This window comes from Alternaria postmessia (assembly GCF_024291825.1).
Source record: "Alternaria postmessia strain BMP 2775 chromosome Unknown scaffold_59, whole genome shotgun sequence".
NCBI lineage: Eukaryota > Fungi > Ascomycota > Dothideomycetes > Pleosporales > Pleosporaceae > Alternaria > Alternaria postmessia.
The window spans coordinates 117,869-142,814 of record NW_026260132.1 but is presented as its reverse complement, the minus strand read 5'-3'; the positions used below and the strand labels follow the sequence as shown (position 1 = coordinate 142,814).

General features: G+C 51.2%; 10 protein-coding genes across 10 annotated transcripts; 6 read left to right on the top strand and 4 right to left on the bottom strand.

Moving 5' to 3' along the window:
• Positions 1-250: 250 nt before the first annotated feature.
• Positions 251-3,145, top strand: J4E82_007994 (uncharacterized protein; the record flags this gene model as incomplete). The annotated part of the gene is made up of 7 exons (XM_051734234.1): positions 251-472; positions 522-671; positions 720-742; positions 793-845; positions 893-1,347; positions 1,395-2,950; positions 3,004-3,145. 7 exons carry the CDS (start codon positions 251-253, stop codon positions 3,143-3,145), a joined length of 2,601 nt encoding a protein of 866 aa, XP_051586053.1.
• Positions 3,146-3,583: 438 nt separating this feature from the next.
• Positions 3,584-4,208, bottom strand: J4E82_007993 (uncharacterized protein; the record flags this gene model as incomplete). The annotated part of the gene is made up of 2 exons (XM_051734233.1): positions 3,584-3,663; positions 3,722-4,208. The coding sequence occupies 2 exons, from the start codon at positions 4,206-4,208 to the stop codon at positions 3,584-3,586; spliced, it is 567 nt and encodes a 188-aa protein (XP_051586052.1).
• Positions 4,209-4,600: 392 nt separating this feature from the next.
• ECHS1 (putative enoyl-CoA hydratase, mitochondrial) lies at positions 4,601-5,525 on the top strand (the record flags this gene model as incomplete). Its single annotated transcript, XM_051734232.1, has 2 exons — positions 4,601-4,739; positions 4,795-5,525. The coding sequence occupies 2 exons, from the start codon at positions 4,601-4,603 to the stop codon at positions 5,523-5,525; spliced, it is 870 nt and encodes a 289-aa protein (XP_051586051.1).
• Positions 5,526-5,868: 343 nt separating this feature from the next.
• On the top strand, positions 5,869-7,869 carry J4E82_007991 (uncharacterized protein; the record flags this gene model as incomplete). Its single annotated transcript, XM_051734231.1, has 1 exon — positions 5,869-7,869. The coding sequence occupies one exon, from the start codon at positions 5,869-5,871 to the stop codon at positions 7,867-7,869; it is 2,001 nt and encodes a 666-aa protein (XP_051586050.1).
• A 1,173-nt stretch (positions 7,870-9,042) lies between these two features.
• On the top strand, positions 9,043-9,336 carry J4E82_007990 (uncharacterized protein; the record flags this gene model as incomplete). The annotated part of the gene is made up of 2 exons (XM_051734230.1): positions 9,043-9,050; positions 9,144-9,336. The coding sequence occupies 2 exons, from the start codon at positions 9,043-9,045 to the stop codon at positions 9,334-9,336; spliced, it is 201 nt and encodes a 66-aa protein (XP_051586049.1).
• A 6,574-nt stretch (positions 9,337-15,910) lies between these two features.
• Positions 15,911-17,499, bottom strand: J4E82_007989 (uncharacterized protein; the record flags this gene model as incomplete). The annotated part of the gene is made up of 3 exons (XM_051734229.1): positions 15,911-16,729; positions 16,778-17,325; positions 17,373-17,499. The coding sequence occupies 3 exons, from the start codon at positions 17,497-17,499 to the stop codon at positions 15,911-15,913; spliced, it is 1,494 nt and encodes a 497-aa protein (XP_051586048.1).
• A 289-nt stretch (positions 17,500-17,788) lies between these two features.
• Positions 17,789-18,496, top strand: J4E82_007988 (uncharacterized protein; the record flags this gene model as incomplete). Its single annotated transcript, XM_051734228.1, has 5 exons — positions 17,789-17,815; positions 17,874-17,914; positions 17,971-17,983; positions 18,034-18,280; positions 18,342-18,496. The coding sequence occupies 5 exons, from the start codon at positions 17,789-17,791 to the stop codon at positions 18,494-18,496; spliced, it is 483 nt and encodes a 160-aa protein (XP_051586047.1).
• Positions 18,497-18,708: 212 nt separating this feature from the next.
• J4E82_007987 (uncharacterized protein) lies at positions 18,709-21,190 on the bottom strand (the record flags this gene model as incomplete). The annotated part of the gene is made up of 4 exons (XM_051734227.1): positions 18,709-18,972; positions 19,025-21,007; positions 21,076-21,142; positions 21,186-21,190. 4 exons carry the CDS (start codon positions 21,188-21,190, stop codon positions 18,709-18,711), a joined length of 2,319 nt encoding a protein of 772 aa, XP_051586046.1.
• A 1,544-nt stretch (positions 21,191-22,734) lies between these two features.
• Positions 22,735-23,591, top strand: J4E82_007986 (uncharacterized protein; the record flags this gene model as incomplete). The annotated part of the gene is made up of 2 exons (XM_051734226.1): positions 22,735-22,876; positions 22,933-23,591. 2 exons carry the CDS (start codon positions 22,735-22,737, stop codon positions 23,589-23,591), a joined length of 801 nt encoding a protein of 266 aa, XP_051586045.1.
• A 166-nt stretch (positions 23,592-23,757) lies between these two features.
• Positions 23,758-24,673, bottom strand: J4E82_007985 (uncharacterized protein; the record flags this gene model as incomplete). Its single annotated transcript, XM_051734225.1, has 3 exons — positions 23,758-23,951; positions 24,009-24,325; positions 24,378-24,673. The coding sequence occupies 3 exons, from the start codon at positions 24,671-24,673 to the stop codon at positions 23,758-23,760; spliced, it is 807 nt and encodes a 268-aa protein (XP_051586044.1).
• Between the last annotated feature and the right edge of the window lie 273 nt (positions 24,674-24,946).

The following is a 24,946-nucleotide window of genomic DNA, read 5'->3' as shown; positions in this document are numbered from 1 at the left end:
TTGGCTGATAGCTGTCTGAGACATGAAGACGATGCCTCGCCTAGTGGGGTGACAGGTCTACCATCATATGGACATGCAGTATGACGAACCGAAGTCGGAATGATGCCCATGTCTCTCGGAATGTGTTCTCATATAACCCCTCCATTGTGGTTGTGGGGTTTCTTTTTGTTTTGTTGTGTTTACCTCTTTCCCTTCGTCTCTTGTCTGATCATTGCTTCGAGCTGTCTCGTTTTGTTGCAACGTCGCAGCTATGCTGGGCCTTTCAACCTTTGTTCCGCGTGACCCGTTTCACCAACTTACGGTTACTCTGTGTGTCGTCGGCGTGTTTCTTGCCGTCGTCTTTGCTCTTGCGTTCAGGCCAAGGAGTAAAGAGCAGGCGCCGAGCACGTTTGAAGCATACCTCAAGTTCATCTATGGTTGCTTCTTGAAGCCGCACACTGGCGACGGATCTGGGAGCCAGCAGGATGCCTTGGTGAGATTGACGGAAGGGGGAATTTTGGATTTGTCTAACCGAATAATAGGAAAGTTTCTACAAAGCTCAGGCTGATGTCTACGATGCCACGCGCCTTAAGCTTCTTCGGGGTCGTGAGGATATGTTGGGGCTGGTCGCTGCGCAACTGAAGCACCGTACAGAAGCGAATTTAATCTCGCAGCGCCCTGTCTGGGTTGATGTATGTAGCAATAATGATTCGGGTTGGTTGATTTGCTGACAAGAGTAGATTGGTGGAGGAACTGGTCACAAGTAATCGCACAGTCATCAAGCTTGAGATTCGCTACCTAACAAAAGTATAGTGTTGAACAGATGAATGCTTTCGTACCAGTGGCAAGCTTCTTCCGCGCAGTGTGTGAGTCAGGCTGAAATCAAAAAGTAGAGCATCACTGATGATCGCAGATGTCGTCGACCTCTCTCCTTCACTGTGTGAGATGGCCAGGAAACGCTTTGCCCGCCTTGGCTGGACAAACGTCAAGGTCATCTGCCAGGATGCGCGTGCATTTCGCCTTCATGAACACGAACCGCAAGCCTATGAGCGCAAGGAAATAATCTCTCAAGGTCAAACTGTTCGCGACCTCGACGAGAATGCAGATGCAGGTGGTGCTGAGCTCGTCACCATGAGCTATGCCTTGAGCATGATACCCGAGTTCTACCCCGTCATCGACTCGATTGACAGCTTGATGAGTCCAAATGGTGTTATCGGCGTTGTCGACTTCTACGTACAGAACCAGGTCGACTTCATGGGTAGAAACTACATGGGCGGTGCTATCGACCGTCACTGCATGTGGATCTCACGTGTATTCTGGCGGACATGGTTTGAGATTGACCGCGTAAATCTTGAGCCTGCGCGACGAGTATGTCCAATCTCAGCGATATAAGAATAACTTCTGACAGTTCGTAGGATTATCTTGAGTATCGGTTTGGCACGGTCCTCAGTATCAATGCTCGCAACAACTTCTTCGGCACTGGCATCAAGCTCCCTTACTTCATCTGGCTGGGCTGCTCGAAAGAACACGGCGCGTCTACACAGAAGCTTGCTGAGATCGATGCGGCCGCTACCGAATCGCCCTACCTTACGGCTCTTGACCTACAAACAGGAGCTACACAGACGGACGTCGAAGTACATTCAAAAGCCTACGAATCCGCAGTCGTGAACCTCCAATCCAGTCTACCTCTCCCAGCAACATGGTACCAGAATCACCACTGGCGCATCCATTACGATTCCGCCCTTCCCAAGCATACCCGTTTCAACAACTCCTACATCTACGCCTTCACCTGGGAAGACGACGTAGCAGATATGCGCCTTCTCAAGCCCACTTCCAACGACGTCGTCCTTGCTATTGGCTCAGCCGGCGACAACATCCTAGCCTTCTGTCTAGAAAACTGCCGCCGTGTCCACGCCGTCGACCTCAATCCCAGCCAAAACCACCTTCTCGAGCTCAAAGTAGCCGCCTTCACAGCCCTTCCTTACCAAGACGTGTGGAAACTCTTCGGCGAAGGCAAGCACCCCGACTTCCACAATCTCTTGATCCAGAAACTCAGCCCTCACCTCTCGTCCGAAGCTTTCCAGTTCTGGCTGCACAATGGCCCGTCCGTCTTCTCATCCTCGTCGTCAAAGGGTCTCTACTACTCTGGTGGTTCGGGCAACGCCATCACAATGTCAGCCTGGCTCTTCCACATCCTAGGCATGACATCCGACGTCCGTAAACTCTGCACCGCACAAACCCTAAATGAACAACGAGAAATCTGGCAACGCTCCATCAAAACCGTTCTCCACTCCAAGATCCTCACCTGGGCCATACTCGGAAACGAAAAGTGGCTTTGGAAAGCCCTCGGCGTCCCGCCCGCCCAACGAGCCGTCATCGAAGCAGACTTCAAGAAGACGGACGATTTCGAGGTGCCATCATCGCCGTCACAACAACACACGAAAAAGGATTCGGCGGCCGACTACATGGCCTTCCACGAAGAACCCTCCGACGACGCACTAAAAAGCAGCAGCGGAAATGCAATCTATGAATACGTACTCAACACCTTCGAGCCCGTAATCAACACAACACTCCTCTCCACATCAAACCACTACTACCTCCTCACCCTCCTCGGCCACTACACACCCACCTCACACCCCACCTACCTGTCCCCGAAATCCCACGTCAAGCTCAGTAAACCAGCCGCCTTCAACGGCCTGCGCATCCACACGGATGAAATCTCAGAGGTGATTAGTAGAATGAGACCGGCGACGTTGACTATTGTCGTCGTCATGGATAGTATGGATTGGTTCCCGCCGCAGGGGAACCAGGCGGTCAAGCAGATTAGAGCACTGAATCGCGCGTTAAAGGTCAAGGGAAGGGTGATGCTGAGGAGTGCGGGGTTGGAGCCGTGGTATATCAAGGTGTTTACTGAGAATGGGTTTGGGGCCAAGAGGGTGGCGGTCAGGGTGCCGGGTAGTTGTATTGATCGGTAAGTTTGATTCTTGGTAAGGGGTGGTGGTAGTTTGCTAACGTTTCGATAAGTGTGAATATGTATGCGTCGACGTGGATATGCACAAAGGAGGCGGGGATTGGACATGAGGATGTCAAGGCGGGGTCGCCGCGGCTGAGGAAAACGAGTTTGGCTGAGTTGAAATTGGAGGCTCCTGCTCTGCGTATGGAGTAGGCTTGGTTTCCTGCCTCTCTCGGCCTCTTGTTTGTGGCCTTATCTCATAGCATGGGTGGGCTATCCGTCGTTCCTTTTCTTTGCACATCAGAGCTGTTCTCCCCCCACATTAGTCGGTCTTGTTGCTAGATACCTAGAATTCATTTCTTTGCGTGCCATGTTCAACTGTGCACGCGTGCATAATGGTGTTTATCTTTTCTCAATATTAAAGATATAGCATCTTGGCATGCTTCCTGCTACGTGTACACATCAGCCGTTATCGTGCCAGCACCCTCTCCTTATAGCATAGCAACCCCGAGTTGCGGACATGAGAGCCCGAAGTCTATTGCCGACCTAAAGAAAAAAAGCGCCCATGTCTTGAATGATAGCCTCCCCTCCCAATATAGAGGACCATAATCCGACGAAGTGAAAGTAGACGGTCGGTCGAAGTCGAACGACTTAGTTGGCAGAGTACCGTGTCTTTCCAACGGTAAAAGGGACGTAGCGGTACTTGATCATATGCTGAATCTGTCGTCGCACTAGACGCTGTTAGCCCTCGCCCAATACTCGTAAAATGCATGTCCGATTCCCACTTACTCGTCAACCCAAAAAGAATCAACCAGTACACCACCAGCACCGGCCAGAAAACCGGCAGATTGAATATCTCGAACCAGCTGCAGAAGAATCCAATGGCAATGGCCTTTGTGGTTGAGTACCAAAACTTGAATTCGGGCAGCCTCCTCACAAAAGGCCTAAACTCCTGATCCTCCTTGGTAGGCAGTCCACTTGCGCCCGCGGTCCCGTCTTCCATGCCCTCATCCTGCTCGAGCGCGGGGTCGAACTTGGGGGACAGGAAGGCGAGGAAGAGGTTGAGGAGGTAGATGCCTAGCGAGTAGGCAACAATGTACCAGCCCTGTGCGAAGAAGATGCGCAGGCCGAAGAGGAAGAAGAGGAAGCCCGTGCCACCCCATCTGTAGGGAGTGTAGGGCGTTGACTTGTCGAGGTAGGTTTGGAACATGCGGCCATATTTTGTGGTTTGCGCCGTGACGGCGCTGAAAGGGGTGTCTGGTTCGGGGGAGTCCATGGCTGTTGTCGCTGTCTCACTTGGAGGTGTGGGGTGGTGAGATGGAGATGGCGACGGCGGGGAGTCGAGTGTGTGTGCGCGCGGGGCGATGCGGGTGAGTGAAGAGGCGACGTTCTTGTTGAGGGTATCGTGTCAAAAAGTTCAACGGCGAACATCAATACGTCGCAAGGCTGGGGCTTAGATCGCCGCCCCCCAGCGCTTGGACCAACGTAGCTTCCCCTAGCGTAAGGTGGGATGACGGGCATCTTTTGGCGGGCGTTGCGCGACTTTGCCGAGGTGCCGATACTACCCACTTGTATGGTAGCTTCTGAGCTCATACCTACTCTCTTTCGATGTAAACACACGTTGCCTGAGCTGGACTGCAAGTCGGAGCTCAATTTACTACACTCAAGATGCAGGCACTACGATCAGGACCGAGAGCGGCGTCTCAATTCCGGTCAACGGGTCTACCCCGACTCCTAAGGGGATATGCCACGCAGAGGTCATTCGAGCATCTGCTTGTGTCGGAGGCTAAGCCTGGCGTTGGCTTGAGTATGTTGCCATCGCCATACTCTCTGAAAAATAGTATCTGACCCATGCCCCCAAGTCCAAATCAACCGCCCCAAGGCCCTCAATGCCCTCTCCACCCCACTCATCCTCGAGATCAACCAAGCCCTCCGCGACTTCCAATCCGAAAAGTCCATCGGCGCCATCGTCCTCACCGGCTCTGAAAAGGCCTTTGCAGCAGGTGCCGACATCAAAGAAATGAAGGACCTCACTTTCAGCGACGCATACGGTAAAGACTTTATAGAATCCTGGTCCGACCTCGTCACCTTCCTCAAGAAGCCTCTGATCACGGCTGTGAACGGATATGCGCTGGGTGGAGGCTGCGAACTCGCCATGATGGGCGACATCATGTACGCAGGCCCCAAAGCCGTCTTTGGACAACCCGAGATCAAACTAGGCGTCATACCTGGTGCGGGTGGCTCACAGCGTCTGACCAAGGCGATTGGAAAGTCGAGGGCTATGGAGGCCATTCTTACCGGCGACAACATTACTGCGCAGCAGGCTAGCGAGTGGGGGCTTGTTAGCAAGGTGTTTGAGACGCCCGAGGAGTGTGTAAACGGTGCTATTGCGACGGCGGAGAAGATTGCGGGGTATAGCCAGATTGCTGTCAAGGCGGCCAAGGAAGTCGTGAATAAGAGTCAGGAGCTGGGTATTCGCGAGGGTGTCGAGTATGAGAGGAGGGTTTTCCATGGGCTGTTTGGAAGCGAGGATCAGAAGATTGGAATGACGGCATTTGCAGCAAAGGAGAAGGCCAACTGGGCAAACAAATAAATGTTGATGTGAAATTAGTAAACGGACATGGATGGACCTCGTTTTGAATAAAATCGTGTCAACTACAGAGCCTTCTTCTCTATTCTCTAGTACCGTCGTGTAGAACACCGTAGACCTGGACTTGGAGCTTCCATTCCCAAAAGTACATGCCTTCGAAATGGAACTATGCATGCCTCGGCACCTCTCGATAAGCTTATCGGCAGCCACATGATAACCCGCGCACGCGCGTGCGTAGATGACGCGAGTCGCATGTGGGGAAACTGGAACACTACCATCTGACATGCCATGCCATGCCGCTGCTCATCCAAACATCTTGCACCCCACATGTAGAACATCACCCACCATGGACACGACACCGCCATGGCTACGCGACGCCCTCAGATTCGCTCTGACAGCGACTGCGTCAACCGAAACCCCGTGGTTCGCACACGACTACGACGCCTCCAAAGCGGCTGGCGGCGGCGGCGACCTTACCGATCCTGATGACCCGGGCAAAGACCCGCGGTTCCGCAAACTGGTCGAGGCCATATTGTTCAGTCGGAGGTTTCTGAATACGTATAATCTGGTGTTGCTGGGTGTATTGGGAGTGTTTACCGTGTGGCATTGGGGGGAGAAGGTTGTATTGTACAGGCGGAAGAGGCAACGGATAGCGAAGCAAGCTGATGGAGCCGCGCACGAAGAAGATGAAGTTTGGAGTAGCTCGAGCAGTACGATTGAAGGAAACGCGACACCCCCGGATACCACCGCCGCCGCGAAGAAATTAAACTCCGCCCATGCCGATGAATCAAACCCTCTCCTTCCCGTCCCAGAGCGATCGCGACCGCGACGAAAGAGACTTGGAGTATGGACTCCATACTACTTTCTCAAATCTCTCCTCCAATACCAACCCCCGCGCATCCCCATCGTCAACAAGACCCTCCCTACAAACGCCGTCTCTTTACTTGTCGTCGCTTGGATAGCCCTCAACATCTTCTACAACTTGTACCGCATGCCACTCTCCTTCATGTACCTCTTTGTCTTTGCCGACCGCTGCGGAATCATCTTCATCGCAAACCTCCCGCTCCTCTACCTCCTCGCCGCCAAAAACCAGCCGATAAAACGGTTGACGGGCTATTCGTACGAGAGTCTGAATATCTTGCATAGAAGAGTAGGGGAGCTGGTGTGTTTGGAAGCGTTCCTGCACTTTCTCGGCATGGTGGCTGTATGGTATGGCATGCTGCGCCATTTGGGTTTCACGTTGGCGAAATTCCTGTTCAACCGGGTTGTGCTGTTGGGCTTAGCAGCGCTGGTCGCGTATGAAGTGATTTACTTTACGAGTCTGGGCAGCTTCAGGAAGAGGCGGTACGAGGTGTTTTTGGGTCTGCACATTGTGCTCCAAGTTGCTGGCCTGGTTTTCCTATGGTTCCATCACCATACTTCGCGGCCGTACGTGGGCGTGTCCCTTGCCATTTGGATTGTCGACCGCGTGGTTTATCGCATGTGGTTGAAATCTAGCACACATGCTGCTACGCTCACGGTCCTCGAAGACGACGAAACACTCCTCTTATCCGCAAACTGGCAAGTCGATACCAAGAATAAGATAGCTGGGGTCCTGGGCAACAACAACATGAAGCAAGGCTGGAAACCAAACGAACACATCTTCATCTCCGTACCGAGTCTGTCCCGCAAACACGCTATCCAATCTCACCCTTTTACCATCTTCTCCGCCGCACCAACACAAACTCCAACGTCAACGGTAGACGGTGGACAAGGAAAACATGCTTGGTTCTCCCTCCTAATCCGCCCACAGGCCCCATCAGGCTTCACACACACCCTCCTCCAGCACGCACGACAATCCCAGCTCTCAACCCAACACCTACGTATCCGCCTCGACGGACCCTACGGCTCGTCCCACGCCCTCGATCTCCTGGAATCCTCTTCAACAGCTATACTGGTCGCAGGCGGGTCCGGCATAGCAGTTGCATACCCCCTCCTCTACGCCCTCTTACAGCCTACATCACATGACCCCGAGACGACGACTTCTTCGTCAAAGTCCCAGAGAAAAGTAAAGTTGCTGTGGATAACACATTCGCCTGACCATAGGCTTTGGATCCCGGAGGATAAGTTGAAAGAATTGGAGGATTGGGGCGCTGATGTGGTTATTTCGCCGCCGACGAGTTTGGCGGGGAGGCCGGATGCTGGTGGGATTGTGGGGGAGTGGGTGGAAGCAGAAGAGGAGGGTGCGAGGAGTGGGGTTGTGGTTAGTGGGCCGGATGGGTTGGTGAGGGATGTGAGGAATACGTGTGCGGGGTTGGTTTGGAAGGGTAGGGATGTTGATGTTCAGGTGGAGAAGTTTGGGTGGTAAGGTGTTGGTATGTCAAGTTATCTAGTAAAGTGGTTGTTTTTTCCTTGTATTATTGGCGTAGATGGGACTATGGTAGAGGCATTTGTAGTTTTAGACAGATGTGCGTACAGTTTCGGTTTTGAGGTCGTTACACACCTTACACATATCAGGATCAATCTTCTTGCTCAACGGCCTCGCCGTGCTTCAGTCGTTTGTGACGGCCAAGGTTACCCCTTGCATAGGTTCCCTTGAAAATCGGCAGAGTAGCCAGAACCCCTATTGGCACGATGCTCGGGGGACGAACGTGGTTTTTCTGAACTTGCAACCGTTCGTGTACGAGACAGAGGGTGGCAGGGTATGTTGGGTCATCTTGAGAGAGTTCCATAGTATTACTTGGCGCTCACCACGATCGAATGTATGTGGCTAGGACGGATACTTAAACTGCTTCATCGAGGCTTCAATCTATGCCATTCTTGATGCTGCTAGATTGTGTCGTTCCATTAGTTGTTACTCAGTTGTCTTGATATCACCACACCTCTCATGCTCACCAATATTCTCCCGTACTGGTTGGATGGAAGGACGTAATTTAGCACCACCCTTGGACTGCAAAACTCCGTGCCGATTTGCGGCAGCGGCATGGACAATGTAATTTCTTCGCTCAAGTCCAAGGTATTGGCCTGTATTCGTCTCGCATCATCAATAAACGATGTCGCCGAGTCAGATGTGTGTAGGCTCCTAAGTGAGTGCGAGTACGGCACAATACGAGTGCGAGTGCGAACTCCAGACATGGAACGTGATTGGCGCGCGCGGGACCTGCTAAGCCGTTGTGGGATATGCCGTCTCAGCTTTATGGTGCCCTGAGCAGAGTGAGGTACTGAAGAGCACCAATGTATGCTTCTTAACGGCGAGCCATCTATTGATATATATAGGTTGTGTGGAATGTGTAGTTTTCCCTGCCTTTAAAAGCTACTGCTACTGCGATTAATTCTAACTCGAAGATGACGCGCCTGAGGTGATCCATTGCGAAATGTCCGACGAGACTCGCGGCGTTGTAAATGCATGCAACCAACACATGGTAGAGGATCTCCACGGTAGCGAAGTAATTTACAAGGACCTCTTACCGTGTTCTGAAATGTTAATATTTAGCCCTTCCAACGGCGGGATCGCTGATGGTGTTACATTGATTTTGTAGTCATGCACATGTACAATACCTAGGTATTGAATCCGTTGTTTCGGAGGGATTCCTAACTTATCTCGAAATCATCATGTGGGTATTGGATCCGTACGGACCCGAGCCTTACCTCCCGAGGTCACGACGACGACGACGACGACGACGACGACGACGACGACGACGACGACGGTCACGACGACCACGACGACCACGACGGTCACGACGGTCACGACGGTCACGACGACCACGACGGTCACGACGACCACCACGACGACCACGACGACCACCACGACCAGTCATATGTTTACCGCATTTGAGTCTAGTAGATTTCCTTGCGCATTACATCTGCTTCCCACGACTGTCTCATGCACGATCTCTGAAGCCAAGCAGGAAGACCGTGCCGCCCCCAGCAGCAGATTGATTCATTGTTGCTAAACACCTTATCTGACCTTTCTCAGCAGGCCCATGCAAAGGACACGATTTGAGGGCCAAGACAGTGTTCCTAGGCAGAAAGTTGGCGATCAATGGTTGACCGAAACACGTTCCTTTCTGACAAGACCCGGGTTTTCAAGGGTCGTCAGCGTAGCGAGCAAGCGCGATCTAGAGAAGTTTAAGGGTTTCGGCACAACAGGAGCCTTTGGAGGTGACGAGCAAAGTGTTCAAATGGTGCGAGAGAAGGCCGGCCGTAGCATCAGGCGTACCCAGGTAGCGTTGGGGCGGGAAACACCAGTGGTCCGTGCGTTAAGCCATGAATTTCGAACTTAAAGAACACTCTCGCCTTGAAACTCATCTTAGAAGGCTGAAATAATGTTAGATTGATTGCAGAGATTACCTGTTACTATCTGAAGTTCTTTTAGCTCGTTCCGATTGCGTTACGTGGTTGCATACTCGTGTGAAGGTCTGACCCACGCTGAAAATGGACACAAATCGATGGACGCCTCCCTCACCTAGGCCTTCACAAGCGCCACTGCCACCCTGGCCATGACTGATATGCTGCTGCAGCCACCTTGCAGGAGATACAAGAAATTATGATACGAGTGCGTTGTCTTTTATACTGCACCTTCAAGCGATATTGCCGAAGCGATGCAAAGGAAGCCACCGATGAGAATTCATTTGTGCTTGCGCCACGGAGCTGGAGCTGAATTCCATATTAGTTAAACTCGTCTTATTTCCCGGCTAACATCGTAACCGCTATCAAGACGCAGTTGGGAAGCATGGGCGAATAGTGGAAGGACGCGACGTGCAGTTTGTTTTGTTCTGGCAGATCGACCCCGGCATTGAGAATGCGAAGCTAACGGACGGGCCAGAAGGGCAGCCCCGTGGCGCGAGCACGGTGACCTCTTTCATCGGTATTTTCTTCGGCGTGAAGGCTGGACATGGAATGGGATATGAAAAGTGGCTGGAACTGCCCACATATTGGCTGGATATTAGCAGTCTACACAGGCATGGAAGGCGCCAGCTAGGCGCGAGATGCTCCACCACCCAGTCCTAGTACGTGGCGCCTAGCTGGTTCTTACCATCATGCGCCATCGCGGATTATGAAGACACAAACATGAACGACGGTAAATTATGGTTATTAACTCCAGCAACCGTTTATTATAATAGCCAAACAATAGCATGAAACCGAACATCCTACTGCCTAGCTTGATCGGAATTGTTCTCAGCATCCAGCGTGAAGTTTGAGGCGGGAACGGTCCCCAGCCTGGACAAGCGGTGTCCTCTAAATACCTGACACCGAGGCCCAACGACTGAGCATGTACACCGGCGGTCAATGGTAAGAAGAATTCACTCTAGCTTCAGCTAATGGGCACACACGCTGTGCATGATGCACTTTCAGTGGTGGAGGGCACATTTGTATCCTGGCAGTATTGGCGATGATGATCGTCTGAATGGTGCCACGACGATAGATCTAGACAGTTAGCATCAGTGTAATGTTTGATTTCGCTCCGTCCTGCCTGAATAGACATTGCTACGATCAGACTACATTGCTGTCAATACCGTCGATACCCAAAGCATAGAGAGATCGGAGAGTCATTGTGTGGCAATGGTTTACCAGGGTAGTAAACAAGCCTTAAGACCTGGCTGCATGCGGCGTGAACCGAATTCGTGCCACGATAACCGCGCCTGTCACAAGGATAGACTCGGCAACCACCCGTGCGTCTCAGGCTAAGGCATATCTAATCATATCAGCAACGCCGGGTCAGACACGGCCTCAGCTGTAGGCGCAGCCAGTTCGGCCAGGCAAAATCCGCTTTTTCAAACGACTCGGCAATTATATCCCTGAGACCTTGGCCTGGTTCACTTGCGCAGAACTGAGCTTCGCGTGGACTGTGTGTGTCACCTGCGGTCCTGCGAACGTCTACCTCAACCAGATATGGCCTGCATCGACACTTGTGACGGCTGTTTTGTGGGATATGGCGCTAACTCTTCGCGCGCGAATATGTCATTGGTGGTCGACACCAGGTGCTGCTGTTGCGATGTAAGTGCCTGTCGCCCGATCGTCAGCCCACACTGCAGACAACTATCGCTGCCCTTTTGCAGGACTGAAAGTATCCCGTAACGTAACATGATGACTGTAAGAGGATTGCGACTCATTAGCCGGCTTTCGAGGTTCTATTTGTGACCACTCTCAGAAATATATCACCTAGAATGGAGGAGATAATCAGGAGGTGTAACTGGGTACCATCCGTTGCGGACCAACCCTTGGTACTGCATGGCGAGGGCCTCGAGTCACACGTAATAGCAGAGAGGGACGATGGCTGAGTGCTAAAAGCATTACACGTCTTGCGGCGAGGGCATGCTAGCGCAGGATAGTGTTCGTATTGACTGCCATACCGTATGATCGGAAAGCCAAGACCCTTAACGCGGGCAAAAGAGTGGGTCGCAAAGACCAGCGCTGATCAGACTAGCCCCAGCTCTGGAGAACTCATATGTCCACCCCATTTCCCTCATGCGGTCCAGTCTCGATGACTTCCTCGCCTTATTCTTATTCAAACTGCCCCTGATATACAACGGTACGTCTCGTTCACAGATATGACTGACTTCAGTCTACAATAGAAACACGATTACATATTGGTCCGGGTTATAAACATCCTTTCACAGTCTCCGCTTTCCACGCTCGACTATTCCTCACGCTGTGGCCCCGCGATGGCGGCACACAAGTTCCTTTGGAACAACCATCTCTGTTCACACACATTCCTCATCCCAGCCTCGCCGCTCCTGCCTGACACACTCGTCGACCTCGTCATGGAACTCTGTCACTGTCTGATGCAACTCAGTCGCCCCTCCAGCAAACTGGATGTCTGATACCACAGGTCGTGCAGTTGGAATCCCCCCATAGGCTTCGGATGGAATACCTCTCCTCGCCTTGTTCCGCCACAGACTGGTCGACGACCCAGTCATACGGCCCCGCCTTACACTCGAATGGAACATCTGTTGAGGGAACGCTATATCCGCCACACCCACCGTAGATGCAGGGATCCGGACTGCATCTGACTCATTGTTAGTCTTACCGTAGGTAAACTAACCCACATGCTCTTTCACCTTCGAACACATTCGTGTCGCTACTACTAACTATTCCTTCACGAACCTGATCTGTAGGTATTTGTCAGCCTAATCGACCCCACATCACCACCACTTCCCGCTTCCATTCCCATTCATGGGTTGGCAGACTCCGCTCGCCACTCGAAGGTGCAGTTGCAGGCAGCACTGGACACTTGCTTATTACCGACACTGGTTGTGAGCATGACAGTCTCATCACTAGTCCTTGCCGTCGAAGCACAACATGAGTCACACGACAACGATGGAAAACACCGTGTGTGATGCAGAAGACGCTCGAAGCGGCTCTTATGGCAGACTGTCTTGAAGGGAAAAGTATCTCACCTTTCCTTCCCTGACTTCTCCGCTTGTAGTATGTCGCCAGCATGAAGACCGCTCCTATGGCTGCTGGAATGCCCACAATTAGAGCTACCAATTCGACGATGTCCCCTCTTGACCACCCTGCCCCACCGGAAACATTCCTAGGTTCTGTTGCCATATTCATCCGAACACCTGTGTCAACCGTTGTCAGCTGGTCGAACCTACGGCTAGGTTCCTGCCCTCAAGCATTCCCAAGGTCTTCTTCAACTTACGTACGGGTGTGATCTTAGTACGGTACCTTGCCGTTATATCGTGGTCGCCGACAATGTCTTCTAGTTACTGTTATATCGCGTCAAGCATATAGCCTCAGAACTTCGGAAGGTCTGAGTGTTTCCCCACGGCAGAGGGGGATGACAGGCCTATCACGCCTGGGAGAGGATCGTACTAGCATGCGAAACTACGCTTCTTGCCTCCAACTGCAATAGGTCGCAATTCTCCTTGGCATCAACCGCAGCGCCTGAGTGAGTATGGCGTTCACATCGAAGCGTATCGAGTAATAGCAACGCTTTCCTTCGTCACTAGATTCTTTTGACCATTTCAGCTACACTGTCACTTTTCCATAACATCACATTTCCATCCGGCATCTTTCTTCATCGTTACACTCCCGTTCGACATTTTGTTCATTCTTTGTATCTCAAAACGCAGCACACAAAGCCCGCAAAGACCGACTTCCGATGAGACATGGTTTTGCCTTCCACACCGTTCACCTGCTCGAAGATCAGCTCACCGCCATTCTATGCATCTTTTTCGCCTGCAGCCAGCTTGCTTGCAGGATGATGAAAGCTTCACTTTCATCAATACTGCATTAGCTCTTCCGCCATTATCGAATCTCTCTGAGTGGCAGGCCAATCGAAACAAACATTTGCATCACAACGCATTAGTAGGTCTGCCTTGGTGCCCGACGAAATGTTGCCCTGTTGCCCTTCTACTTTGCCAGAGTCTGCCTTGTTGCCGTGTTCGGCATGCAGAAGGACGTCTCGTCACCTTGCATACGTTGAGGACACGTCAGCCGTGGCGTAAGGCTATCTGCACTCGACTGGTCCAGAGTGATACCCCTCTTTTTCAATTATGCAGCCCACCGGTGAGTTTCGATCAGGCGTTTTGCGCGAGAACGAGCGATATTCCGCAGACATCATGGCTCTGCTGAGGATGGTACTGGCTAGTAGATTGTGGCTTTGTAACGAAGGCAAAGAGCATCGGTACGGCAAGGCGTAGTCGCTTCAAGGATACACGAATCCGACTTCACCTATGGATAGTGCCCTGTATCGGAGAATCTGAGACAGCCTAGAAACAGATATAAGTACCTTGCCTGGGTATCTACCAAGTAATTAAGAAAAACTTCATCGTTTCTTTATTCCAATACCCTCACCTAGTATTGACTCTAGGTTCGGTACATTACTATGAAGATTACACCGACTTTGGAAATCAGAATCATGTTCAATCGACGCACTACTTTCCTATATGATCCGGACGGAAAGTCATTGGATTCAAAAAGAAGTTTTGTGCTACCCCGCTGAGCATCTACAAACTGTGTCGATCGTTATTGTGGCGCACATGCACAGCCTATCAGACAGAGTGCCACGTATGCTGACAGCGGAAGGCTAGACGGATCTTGGATTTTGCACTCTTGGAAAAGACGTATTATTACGACACGCCCTAAGTGATCCTGAGTATTTTACCACAATTTTGCATCTACACTACTCTACCAAACTGAGCAAGGGCAACACAAGAGTGCAAAAACAGAAATGAAACATAACACGTGATTACTGCGAGGCTAGAACGGAAAGCTAGTCGTCCAGTCTGAGGCACTCGCTTACCCGAGTAGTCTTCCATCACAGCACTACCTTGGAGAGAGAAACTAAACATCTCTTTAGAGCAAAGTACTTATACCTACTACAATAAAGCGTGTTTATACCTACGAAGGTATAAACAAAGAATCTAGAAGTCTACAATACTATTAATCTTTCTAGAGTTTCTTCTTAGAAGCTAATGTAGGCGGTAAACTAGGGCATGCTATATCTACACCTGTTCGAGTTTTCTATTGTATTCGGTAACAGTATGGATGAGGGGGCAACCCGCAATGCGCATTCAGTGTTCAACAGGACGATTCAGAATCCTGTTGTGACGGGAGACCGTAGAACAAGAGAATAAATATACAGACATATGGGTATCTTGGTTGTCGTAGAGATGATGCTTGAGAGTAAGAGTGAACAATGCACGGTGAGAGCAGCCTTGATCCATTTAGGCTGTGAGGAGACAATCAAAAGCAGGCGCTCTTTCCCGTCAACGCTACAAGATCAGTAGAACACATAAGATGAGAAACGTCATATCGCATTACTCACTACTCAGAGAAGACCGATACATCGACTTCAAACGTGCAACCCAGACGCCAGTCAATCCATGGTAGCCTCCAACGCCAATGTCTGCTACTTTTAAACGGTGAATATAGTTAAGAGTTTTGTTAAGAACTCACGGTGTGGTTATGGGAGTCGAAAAAGTCCTACAAATATGTGGTTGAGTCGGCCACAAGAGCTCAGGACCCAGAGATCCGTAAGCTCGCTGTCGAAATGCTCAACGAGTATCATATGCAAGTGCGCGCAGCACAAGATGATCCCGCCAACAAAGAGCTTCTGAAATTGTTAAAGAGGGAACGGCAGGCTCAGGAAAAGCAGGTTATGCATGTCCAAGATCGTTGATCGGGCCGTAGGAAGTAGACACTCTTGCACAATATTGTCCTTTTAGTCAAGGTCGTAAGAATGCACCGAGATTGCTCTCTCAAACAACACAAGAAATGAAAAGTAACAGTTCTTTATCATGGTATATATATCTCCCACAGTGTCACTCGTCTTCATAACGTGTAACCCTAGACGCCTGTCAATCGACAACTTACCCCCAACGCCAATAACTGCTACTTCTAAACGCCCATGCCCATGCTCCTACCCACTCACCCGTACCCTTCTATTCCTCCACACCCTACCTCCCCGCCCTAGCACTCTCCCTACTCTCCTTCTTCTTCCTCAAATACGCACTAATCTGCTCAACATGAGACACAAAAAAGCACCTCCCAGCATCATTCTGCCAAACCAATACCCCAAGCGCACTCGCATAACCCAGAACATCCCTATACTCTGCATCGCTACCAAACTCACGCATCAGATAGCCCGTAGTCGTCTCCACTCTCTCGCCTTCATATTCCCACAGCCTGATCTGATCCATGACCGTGGGCGGGATATACGGAACCGTCTTCTGCATCTGGGGATGCGCATACGTGGTTAAATAGGAGATGATTTGCGAAGAAGTGATACCCGACTGTACAGCTTTGTGAACAGATTCCTTTGTCAACTTACCCGAGACGAGATTAGGAAAGCGGTGTTGGAGTTTGGTAAATAAGCTCAGAATGGCAATTTGGATCAGACTGTTGGTGTAAGCGTAGAGGCGGTAGTTTGTTTCGATGATGATGAAGCCTTTGTTTGCGGCGGCCGAGGGACCTGCGTTGCCTTGGTTGGCTTGTGCAATGTCGTTGGAGGAGGCGGACATGGCGCTGCCGGAGTCGGAGGTTAGGGTTGTGGCGAGGCGGGTTGGGTAGAAGGTTCGTGCGTTCTTGTCGGAGCGGTAGATGAGGCCCATTGAGGAGAGATCCTCGAGCATTTGGGCTTGTGTAGGCGAGAGAGTTGATGTGGAGTAATCTTGGCCTAGTTCGAGGGAGCCGAGCATGAAGAGGAAGGATAGAACTTCGGTTTCGGACATGCCGAGCTTGGTGTTGATGTTAGGATCGTTTTCTGGAGGTGTCGACTGGTTCCGAAGAGGACAGTCATCGCAGGGGTGAGGTTCAACACTTACTTCGTTCGTCATCTTCAGATACACGATCAACAAACTCCAGACCTGCGCATTCGTCTCTTGCAGCACAAAAGAAAAACCATCTTTCGTGATCCGGGGACTCCCATGTATAGTCCTCACAAGATCACCAGTATGTAGCAGCTTCTTCGTTCCAGGACCGACTTCGGCTCGCGAGATACTGTCCTTGCTGAGTCCAGCCGCACCGCTGACCAGATAGTACAGTATACCTTCCCACTGCGATCTCGAATATTCGTCCAGGAAATCTACGCTCAATCGCTTTCCACCACTCTCTTCTCTAGTTGCTGGGACACCAAACGAGCGGTGCGTGCCAGAGCCCTCGAGGGCATTTCGTAGGCTCTTCTGGAAACCTGTGCTGATTGTCCAAGCCATGGTGCCGTCATCTTGTTTTATTTGGGCGATAATGTGCAGGCGTTCGAGAGTAAAGACCGCTTGTTCTTTCTCTCTGCGGGCCGAGGGCTTGAACCATGCGTCGAGGTCGGCTACGGGGAAGGACGAGGGTCTGTAGAGCATTGCCATGACTATAGATTTGGCTGCGACTTTGTTAGCTCTACTACATCGCTGCATTGTACGCACTCACCAAGATGCGGCAGCATGCAGCGGTACACCGCCAACACAGTCGAGGGCTGCTCATATAGCCTCTTGTGCGTAGCAATAGGCAGGCCCTCCAAGTATTCCAGCGCCTGTGCAGACGACGAGGCCGACATCGTGGAGGGATGTGGAGGAGAATATGTCCGTCTACCGCCGTATTATCATATTCGGAGGAGAGAATATCGCGAGATCGAGCAAAAGAGACGCGTACGTCGCGCCTTTGGTCTGCGCAAAGTGAAGTTGCAGGCAAGCAACCAAAGAAAGTACTTGGATGACGCGCCGAGCAAGCGGAAAGCTGACCCCACAAATTCCGCTCCACCCCTGTCTAGCTTCCGAGATACGTGAGGTAACTGCCGAGCGGAACCACGACATCACTCTTCGCACATCGAGGAGCAAGGACCGAATATGCCGGCATTGAAGTTTGTGAGATCCGTGAGTATGCGCGTGGTGGTAGAAGTATATCGAAAATCGATCCTGATTAGCTGAATAGGTCTGGGAATCTTTCCGAGCCAACTCCGGCCTGGAGCCAAGGTACTTCTCGTATCCTGATAACATGTCCACAACACTAACAAATCATCTTTCCTCAGACTATTAGATGGTGTGAGTAGGTATTCATCATTCGAAAGGCTCACGTCTGACCTTGAGTTCAGCTACGAGTAACCTCGGCAGTCCCAGGACGTGTCAAGTTTGAGCTGGACATCCAGAAAGAGCATACAAACAGACTTAACATCCTTCACGGCGGTACGATAGCCAGCATGGTCGATCTCGGTGGCTCCCTAGCAGTAGCCTCACGTGGTCTCTTCGCAACAGGCGTTTCCACTGACTTGAACGTGACCTACCTCTCTTCAGGCGGCAAGATTGGGGATTTGATCAAAGCCGAAGTGACATGTGATAAATGTAAGCCTTCTGAAGTTACGACTGCTACCCAGAAAGGACTTTTGGTTGACATGTTACACAGTCGGCAAAACTCTAGCTTTCACATCCATCGCCTTCAGTAACAACAAAGGCGAAGTCTTCGCACGAGGAAGTCACACCAAATACGTTGCGTTGGCTTGGAAGGACCCTAACAACATCGTCGAGGAACTTTCACCAAAACCAGAGAAGAAGGACTAGGTCCAGCAAGAATGCAAAAACTTGGTATCAATATCCTAACCTGCATGAGACGTCTAGTTATATGCTATGGATATTCACGTTTTCGTTCGCAGGCGCTACCCTCTCAGTCCGTGATGCTGTGCTTCTCTGCTTTATTCTCATCATCGCGTATCGTAACATCGTTTGCTTCAGAAGATCCATATCGTCGTAACATCGTCGACTCTACGTTTGTCTCACGAGCACTCCGACTCCGTCTCCTGATTCCTCTCTGCTACATCGTCACTTTTCGCCTCATCAGATTTGTTCCAACGCTTGCCCTTCATCAAATTGACTAGACTAGCTTTTCTCGGAGTCAACTTCCTGATAGCCCGCCCAAACGGTCCAGTTCCCGTCCCCGCCGATGTCGCACTGTCTTTTTGTTTACGAAGCGACATCGACGGGATATCGAGTGAGTTGCCGAGAAGTTTGTTGTCTTTTCGATATTTGTACTCAAAATCCTGGTTACGGTTAGTAAGACATGAAAACTGATTCAACACAGTATCGATATACCCATAGGCTATCCGCTGCTTGATCAGAAGTACATAGGTCGCGCAGTTGTCCGAGTATGTAGCACGCTGCGAGTTTCTCTTGGTTCAATTTACATTGTCCCAAGAGGCCATCTGGTTGGTAATCTGTATTCAGTTCGGCGTCCATTGCATCAGTACGCCACTTGTCGTATCGGGCTTGGAAACGTCCGGCCCAGTAAAGCGGTGGCATGTAGTCTTTGACCTTCTCAATGTCAGCAACTTCCAACGTCCCTTCTTCCAAGACACTCCATGGCCTGGATGATGAAGAACCCGACGTGCTTCTCGCAGTCTCCGGTGCCGTGGTTGTTACTGAGGGGAATGCCGAAATTTCGCCACTAGATCCGCTGGATTCTACAGACGCTACGAGCCCTCCTCCAGGATAGTAAGGCGAATAGGCGGGAGTAGTGTTCTTCTCATCCTCGGTCTCTTCGGGAATCGACTCGCAGGAGTTCGTGTCGGATAAGATGTAGTCCTGGTGAGATCGATTGGTATCCTTCTGGTCCATGCGTACTGGTTGGATCAAATTTGGAAAAGATACTGTTCTGTACTGCTCTAGAATTTGAGGCACTGGTGGAGCAACTTCCCGCCTGGCTCCAAGGTTGTGGAAGGTATAAGAACGTGGAAGTTTGCTCACCTCATGTGTCGTCAATGCCAAAGCGCGTGACGACCGCCATACGCCGCCCAAACCATTGGGTGTACCCAGTGTCTTCCTTTGCAGGTCTCTGTCCGTGTGTGGCCGGGGCATGACTGGGTCGATAAGCTCGGTTTTCTCTGGGGTCAATCCTGAATAACCTATATCACGAGGCTGGTTAACCGCGACCTCCGATACCTGTGGCGAGGACGGCGTATGTATCTTTGTCTCTTCTTGCGGCTGTATTCGCTTGACCGTTACTGGCGTTTGTTGTGCGAACTGTGAACTCATCCGTTTTCTTACTGGCAATGGGGTCGCGAAGCTAGGCTCCCTACTTTGAAGAAGTAGTGGCCCTGGCCCAAACGATCTCCTGTTGTTCAAAGTACCAGGCACTGCCAACGACTCTCTCTTCAACGTTCTCTCCTGGATTTGCGACCGCCTGTGCGTGATGCGCCTATCTGTAGGTATATTCTCTTGTAGCACTGGCTTCTGAGCTATTGGAGCATTCGCAGTCCTCTTAGGTCCTGATCGTCTTGGGGCCATAAATCGCGCTGGTTGTGACAGGTTGGAGTCCTTTGCGAGATTTGGCGTTGTACGTGAGCGCACTTGATATGAATGCCTCACCGGCGAACGATTATTGGCGGCTGCTAACGCGTGCGCTGTTGCGATGTGTTTGATCTGCTGTGAAGCACGGTATGAAGCGTGTTGATGGATATGTAGGCGTGAATTAGAGCGACGGCGCTCGACTGATGGCGGACTGGGTGTAGGAATCTTCGAAGGTGCAGAGTTAGGCTCTGGCCGAGGCATTGCCGCGATGGAATGGGATTTCACTGCCCCCTCCACGTCTGCGACGAACGAGCTAGGCTCAGATCTGACGGGCAGTGGAATGAAGCTCAATGTGCGCGATCGGGGTAATGGTTTGGGTGTGACGTCGACATCGGTGCTCATGGGCAAGGTCCTGCTCAGCGGGACTGTCACGGGCTGCTCGGACACACCACTAGAGAGTTTGGGTGGCGTGAAAGGCAGCACTGGTGAGAGTGGAGGTCCACAGATAGAGTCCTCGGTAGTAATGTCGGACGCGGAGGGCTCGGTAGCTGTCGATAACGGCACACTCACTTGCTGGCGAGCTGGGATTGTCTTTCGCTGCAAGAGGGGGTTTGAGATGAACGCGAAGCCATAGCTGAGCTTTCTGCGAAATTTCGTTGCGCCGTTCTCATGAGGCTCGCCATTCACCGCCTGGTGAGCTGCCGGCTTTTCCCTCCAGCCTACCATTGCCGCTGCTTCACCTTCAGCTAACCGAATCGTCTCCCACCGAGCACGAATCTGTTCGAATCTCTGTCGATCTGGATATGTTAGCATGGCTGTAGCGTGGTGCGAGGCGTGCGTGGATGAGAAGGACTTACTCGCGCGGTGTCGTTGTGTGTGATGTTGTTTTCGAGACGGTAAACATGGAAGGCACGACGGTGCTGCCTTCGAAGAACTGCGACGTCATGGCAAGGAAGAACGCAGTCACGACATTACAACTGGAAAGGGCAACCGCAAACGGTTCAAGAAACTACAATGTCCTATGCTCGTAGCTCAGACCGCCGGCGTGCTCAACGTCTTCGCCCGGCCCCAGTTGTCGGGTTACTACAGCCAATGTTGAGTTCTGAGTGTTCTCCGCAGTCGAACACCGCGAGGACGTTCCAGTACGCCTGGAGTATTTTGCGGAGTGACACTCAGGAACCACCAGATCTAGCATGTAAGAAGCAGAATCTGATGAACGTTGTGCATACTTGCTAACAATGACTTGGACGCCTCATAAAATCTCAAAGATGGTACGGAGATATCGAAGACATCTAGCAGGTCGGAGAATTGAAGACTGAGAACTACGAGAGAAATTCGATAAGGTAGGTGGGTAGGAGACTGGAAACAACGACATTATTCACCAGAAAAGATGGAAAGATCAACGGCCGTCTCAACTCAGCGGCCTCGAAAAGAGCATTTGTGCAACCATCTTCTCAATAGAACAATTCGCAAGAAAACGTGGCAGCTCCTTCCATGCCCTGTCCCTCGACCGATCAGTGGTAAGGTGCAGACTGGAGATGAGACCGTCCAACGGTAGAAAGACTTGCGCAAAGACATCTGCAATCACGTCACGGACCAAGGTTTCGCAGAGTCATGACCTGAAGCTCAAGTGCATACAACGGAGAAGGCGTCTGCTTCGGCGACTAGAGAATAAGCTCATGTTTCAGCGATAACGGTCCAGACCAAAGCTCGGGCGCCGAGAAGACAAGATTAAGGAATGCAAGGAGATGTTTGAAGCATCTCGAGCATGTGGCTTGGGAGAAAGAAGATTACTATGCCACGGTTTGATAAGGTGCTAGTTGGAGCTTGAGGACCGAAGGCACATGTTCTAGCGCCAAGCTGACGGCCCGGGCGACTCGGAAAGAGATAGCCCGCGCAGCGCTAGAGCGATGTGTGACATGCATGCCCAGATGATCTACCCATCCTAGCATCGTCATATACGACTACAACTCACCTCGCATTCCACCACCGACAACCTTTCGCACGAGCGGAACACAGCGGAGCCTCATGACAACAGTGCCAAGTGTGTTCGGCTTCCCCTGACGCCTCGGGCCCAATTCGTCCGTGCCCGTCAGCTGCTCACCCATGTATTCCCCCGGAACAATCTACGCCAAACCCAACCTTGCAGGCTTGCATGAGCCCTAAGTGCCGGCCTCGGTACCACGAGATACAATATATGTGTAGCTAGGTAGGAAGCGGTCCCGTATCCGGACTTGCCCCCGCAGTGCTAGTAATATAATCTGGGGTACTTAGACTTCATATGGTATGTTTCATGGTGATCGCGGTAGTACTTCGTTGCTTATGATACTATGGTGAGATGGAGGTTACGGAGAATCTCTGCTTGCGTCCGGCTGGATGGTACTCAATATAGAGGAGAGTGGCGGTTAAGAGTAGGTATATAGACAGGGTGTTTGTACACTGATTTTGGTTTCACCAGCTTTGCATCGCCTTCGCATTTCTCATCTCAAGGTCGCCAGTCTACAGAATTCTTCATCATGCATACTTCAAGTCTTTTGTCGGTAGTCGCGCTGGCTGCTACGGCTTTGGGTGCGCCTAGCAGCCATGTTGAGAAGCGTGCGCAGACAGTATACCTTGCCGGAGATTCGACGATGGCGAGAGCAAGTGGAGTCACCACAGGTACGCATTGCTATGCATCAACGCACCAGAAGGCCACTACTAACCATCGCGACTAGGCTGGGGTGTCTTCTTCCCATACTCCGTCTCTCTCCCAGTCGTCAACAAAGCCATCGGTGGCCGCAGCTCCCGTTCCTACACCGTAGAAGGCCGCTTCGACGAGATCGTCAACCTCGTAAAGCCAAACGACATCGTCATCATGGAATTCGGTCACAACGACGGCGGCGGCCTCGGCAGCAGCGACAACGGACGTTCAGTCTGCCCCGGTACTGGCTCTGAGACATGCCAGTCTACATACAACGGTCAAGCAGTTACCGTCCACACATACAACTACTACCTTACTGAGGCTGGCAAGAAGCTCATTGCCAAGGGCGCCAAGGTCATCGTCAGCAGTCAAACACCAAATAACCCCTGGGAGAGCGGTAGTTTTGTGTACACCGATGGTGGAAGGTTCGTGGGTTACGCGCGGGACGTAGCTAAGGCGTTGGGAAGCAATGCCATGTATGTTGACCACGGAGCGTACACGGCGGATATTTTCAAGACTATGGGCAAAGCAAAGACCGATGCGATCTTCCCGCAAGATCACACCCACACTAGCCCGGCTGGTGCGGATATCGTTGCAAAGGCCTTCGTCAAGGGTCTGCAGTGTGGCGGTGGCGGTTTCTTGCAGGGATTTGTCAAGAACGCGACAGCAAGCATTCCAGGCAAGTGCTTGTAGAAAGATGAGGATGAGAACGAGGCGCGGTTTCTATCGCTGATACCGATGATGCTCATGCTTTCTTGAACATACTTTTCATGTATATATTCAACTAACAAACGAATTTCAATTACCAACGAAACAAATTTCTACCCCATTGTAGTTCACTTCTTCCATTTTCATTCCCTCAGATCCACTTCTCGCCCTTGCCAAGATGCGACAAGAAAGCACCGCCATCTCCATTGGCAACACTCGAGGATTCGACAACACTCAGTACAGCCTTGACTGACTCTTCTGGCGTAATAGCCCCCTTAAAGTCTGGTGAGTAATCCATGAACTTCTGCGACATGATTCCAAGTTTCCGCTGATCATCTTCCGATACTAAACTTTTGGTCAGCTTATGCATTCATCGTTCTTGTTGGAGAGACCAAGACTTACGATCAGCATACACATCTGTTCCTACTACTCCTGGAGATATGCTCAGAAAGAGCACTCCGTCTTTGGCGTATTCAGCACTGAACTTCGCAACGGCCATGTTCACCGCCGCCTTGCTGATTGCATACGGTCCATCCTCGGATATGTTGTACTTGCGTACCAATTCCATATCACCCATGCCACTGGAGATGGTAACGACCTTCTTGACATTTCCCTTGAGAACGAGCGGCATGAAGAGGTTGAAGAGGTGGATGTTGCCAACGACGTTGACGCTGAAGAGCTGATTGAGACTGGACTCCATTTTGGCCGGGTCTTTGCCTCTTTTGTATTGTTAGAGATACAGGAACTATAACGAATGACAAGCAGACTTACAGAACGGAAAACTCATCGAATTCACCAGACACAAGACCCGCGCTTGCGATGAGGTAGTCCAGACTTCCGTTGGTGACTTTGGATGTGGCATCAACGGCACTCTTCAGTGACTCGTAGTTGGTGAGATCGCCTTGGACGAGGTGGATGTTGTTTCTGCTCCACGATGCGATTCTGGCTTCGGTGTCTTTTACGTTGCGAACGAGACCGATGACAACGTTGTCTGGGTTGCTGGAGATGTGGTCGAGGAATGCAAGACCGATTCCTCGAGACGCTCCGGTGACGAGGTAGGAAGGCATATTATTCTGATAGCTGAGGCTACTTCAAGAGTTGGAATGGTTCGAGGATCTTAAGATCTTGAAGATTGAAGTATTTGATAGTGAACTGATACCTATGCTATGGAAGCCGGGTGAGGTTCTTTATATCATCTCTATGAGACATATTGTCCCTCCGTTTTGGTGCGGCGGAAGCGTGCACACCAGCCTGGCTTCATAATCAACGATGCGGAGCTCGCAAATTCTGACCACAATTCTGTTTGAAGGCATAGGGGATGGACAAAGGTTACGACGTTG